Source organism: Mesitornis unicolor, unplaced genomic scaffold (genome assembly GCF_000695765.1).
Source record: "Mesitornis unicolor isolate BGI_N332 unplaced genomic scaffold, ASM69576v1 scaffold10203, whole genome shotgun sequence".
Classification (NCBI taxonomy): Eukaryota; Metazoa; Chordata; class Aves; order Mesitornithiformes; family Mesitornithidae; genus Mesitornis; species Mesitornis unicolor.
The window spans coordinates 357-3,593 of record NW_010175297.1 but is presented as its reverse complement, the minus strand read 5'-3'; the positions used below and the strand labels follow the sequence as shown (position 1 = coordinate 3,593).

The 3,237-nt window shown below is 54.6% G+C and overlaps 1 protein-coding gene across 1 annotated transcript in view; it reads right to left on the bottom strand.

Annotated features, from left to right (window-relative positions):
- The window catches only part of GBA2 (glucosidase, beta (bile acid) 2), a gene marked incomplete at its 5' end in the record, with an annotated part of 13,068 nt that extends 12,761 nt beyond the window's left edge, over positions 1-307 (bottom strand). Inside the window, one exon of the mRNA XM_010181334.1 lies at positions 174-307. Coding sequence (XP_010179636.1) covers positions 174-307 — 134 coding nt within the window. The remainder of the gene's footprint in view (positions 1-173) is intronic.
- Between the last annotated feature and the right edge of the window lie 2,930 nt (positions 308-3,237).

Here is a 3,237-nt window from a genome sequence, read left to right as displayed (position 1 = left end):
CATTTCACCCCACGGTGGGTCAGGCCCAAGGATCCCCCATGCAGCTCCAGGTGCCCCTCAGCACTGCCTGCACCCCAGAAGCTCCTTCACCCTCTCTGCACCTCGATGACCCCATGTGAATCCCTGCCCACCCAGCACACGGGGAATTACACCACCCCTGTGCCCAGAGTGGAGGCTGACCATAGATCTGCTGCAGAGGAACGGCACACAACAGGTCAATGAAGGCAGACTTCTTCTCTATGCGGGTCTTCTTGTACCACCACCTGAAATACCTGCAAGAGAGAGGTATGAAGTATGGCAGCAGGCATCACTGACCCTTTGGTGTCACTCAGCAAGAAGTCACCGGCACATATTGCAGAGATGTACATGAACCTGTGTTTCAGAGCAGAGCCACAAGTCCAGAGAAGCCACACTCTGCTTTGGGGACGTGAGCCTTGCTCTTCCACCTACCCATCCTCATTGCCACACACATCCCCAGGGGATGATGGCACGGGCCAATCTTGCTCTGGAGGAGGTGATGCTTGCTGTCTGCAGCTGGCAGAATCCAGGAGACTCACGTGCCAGCTGCGTAGCCAGGTGCTGCCCATCAGATAATTTCTCACACAAAGGGAATCGAGAGACGCTCAAGCAGGGGCACACCTGCACCTGGGTGTGCCGGCACCACTCCGGGCAAGAAGAGCAGGGCTGGGCTCGTAAAGGACTGGCTTTTGCTAATGAACCGCCCCAAGTTAAATCTTCCATATGGAGACAATTAGCACAGGGAAACCAGCTACCGGACCAGAAGAAGCTGCTGAGCTTCCTCCAGCGAACAGACAGGCAAGACCCAACCAGCACCTCCACGGCCTTGGGTACACGGTGGGCAGCAGAGGCACAGGAGCCCCTGTGGTGGGTGATGTCTCTGAACTACCTGCACTGGTGCTGCACCACCCTGAGGAGAAAGCCACCGCAGACAGGAGCCCACAGCTAGTCCTGCTCCAATGGCTCCAAAACTGGACATTCACCTTTATTCACCGAGCCCAAGGTCCCCATAGCCCTCTCAGGGCGACATTTTCCAGGCTGCAGTCTCACGGGACCTGATTGCAGCCTGGTCTCCATTCTCATGTACTCACTTTCATGTTGGACTGTCTAAGGACGTTTTGCCCGCAGAGGTTCAGGGCGCCATGAGAACCAGCCCATCCTGCACAACCCCCCTGAATCGGGGCCTGCTGCTATCTTCAAGCCACATCTGCTGCAACTGCTCTTCTTCCCGCTGAGACAGCCCTGGCTTTATGCTGCCAAAGCAAGGTTTTGGCAGCATACTCGCTCTCTCAAGGAAATGATTTTATATTTACCCAGCGCCAGGGAACCACCCCAGCTGCCTCTCCAGCAGGCTTCTGGCAATGGGAAATAAGATGCCCAGGCAGAGTAGCTGCTGCATGGTGCAGCATCCCAACTCCCTGGAAAGGAGGGTACAGAGGGATGTCAAAATTAGTTTTTCCAGGAGCATGCAGTTGGAGAGGTTTGAGATTTACGGACGGCCACTGGGTGAGCTATTTTCCCATTTCAATAACAAACTCTTCCCCCGCTAGCTTCTCCTAAAATTGCGCAGGCCAACTGCAGAAAGTGGTCAATGTTCAATTGCTGGCAATTAGCAGCTATGCCAGGGCTGCAGAACAACCAGGAGAAAGTCTTCCTGCTCTGCAGCACCAAAAGCCATGCCAGGGCCAGAAGGTATTTCTTTCCCTTAGAGCTGGCAGCAGAATTAAAACCTGCCCAGACATCATCCAGCCATTCTGGATCTGTGCTGTGACCCCCTCCCAGGGCACACAGCTGCCTCTGTGAAAATCTGCCCGCACCTCCTCTCCTGCTCCACCAGCCCCAGCACCTACCACAGCCCTACCTGCAGCCGAGGGTGTCCTCATGAGGGAGGTACCGTGACGGCCCGATTAACAAAAATTGCACCCCAGGGCTGTCAACATCCTCAGCCATGCCAACCTGCAGCTGGGGCTGGTGCTGCAGGAGGTGACACCCACCGGTCAAAAGTTTAATTCAACACACCACCACAGTAACCCAGGCTGTGGTGGCTCCTCTGCGGGTCAAAGACCTCCTCAGCGGAAGATGTGCAGCAACCCTAGGGTTGGCTCCCAGCCATCTCAGGAGGTACACGCACCTGTACCAGGTGACTTTGCACCCGCTGCACCAAGCTGTGCCAGATTTTGAGAGCACCCCCAACACAGGTGCTTCTAAGAGAGGGACTGCTGTTCATCATGGGACATTTAGGAGGTCACATCAACTCGCAGAGCCCCAGAGGTTCAGATCCACATGCTGTGCCACAGGACTGACCTCCAGGCTCCTCTGACAGCACCAGGACACAGGTTTCGGGCAGAGGCGTAGGTGCCCACCAATGCCAGGGGCATGCAGCCTCCCACATCCTCGCAACCCTGCATTAGCTGCCCTTCGCCAGTCAACGCCACTGCCCTCAAGTTTTAATTACCAATATTACCAATACCCAAGCAGGTATTTCTCGCTGCTCAGGCCCTTCCTCTCCTCTGCTCCCTAGGCTGGAGTCTCCTCACAACGAAGCTTTGCCCTGCACAAGTATTTCGAGATGACAACCAAATAACCTCCTCCATTGGTACAGCGGGGAGAAACAGTGGTTTGGCTATTAGCCTCTTGCTGAAAAACCCTGCAAACTTTTTTCTAGGACCAACAGCCACTTCCATTCTAAGATCCCAATGAGAATGGGCCCGGAGCAGCCTCCTGAAGCTGGCATGGAGGTGATCATCCAACCTCTCCGCTCACCCCACCAGAACTTCACACTTTCCCACACGCTCAGCTCATCCCAAACCTGTCCCAGCAGCTTTTCCAGCAGCCTTTATCTCTCTGCCTTCCCTGGTGGCCAGGCTTGTGTCGACTGGGGATGTCTCAGGTCAGACCGGCATGCCGTGACACCCCGAATCAGTCAGCTATCTGCCACTTCATCAGGCTTTGCAGGAACCAGCTTTGTAAGCAGCAATCTCCAAGGACATCAAGCAGGAAAAGGCTCAGAAAATGGAGGCCAGAGACATCATGCATGCACAAGGAAATAAATCAGGCTGTCACGGGTTCCAATGTTCAACCTGATGGGTATACAAACACCACCCGCAGCCGGCGAGAAGTTCTAAAGGTTAAAATAACACTGCCATTTCCCAGAGACATTTTTCCTGGTTACTTCCAGCTCACTCTTATGTAAAGCCGGGAGAAACCCCCATTCCCAAA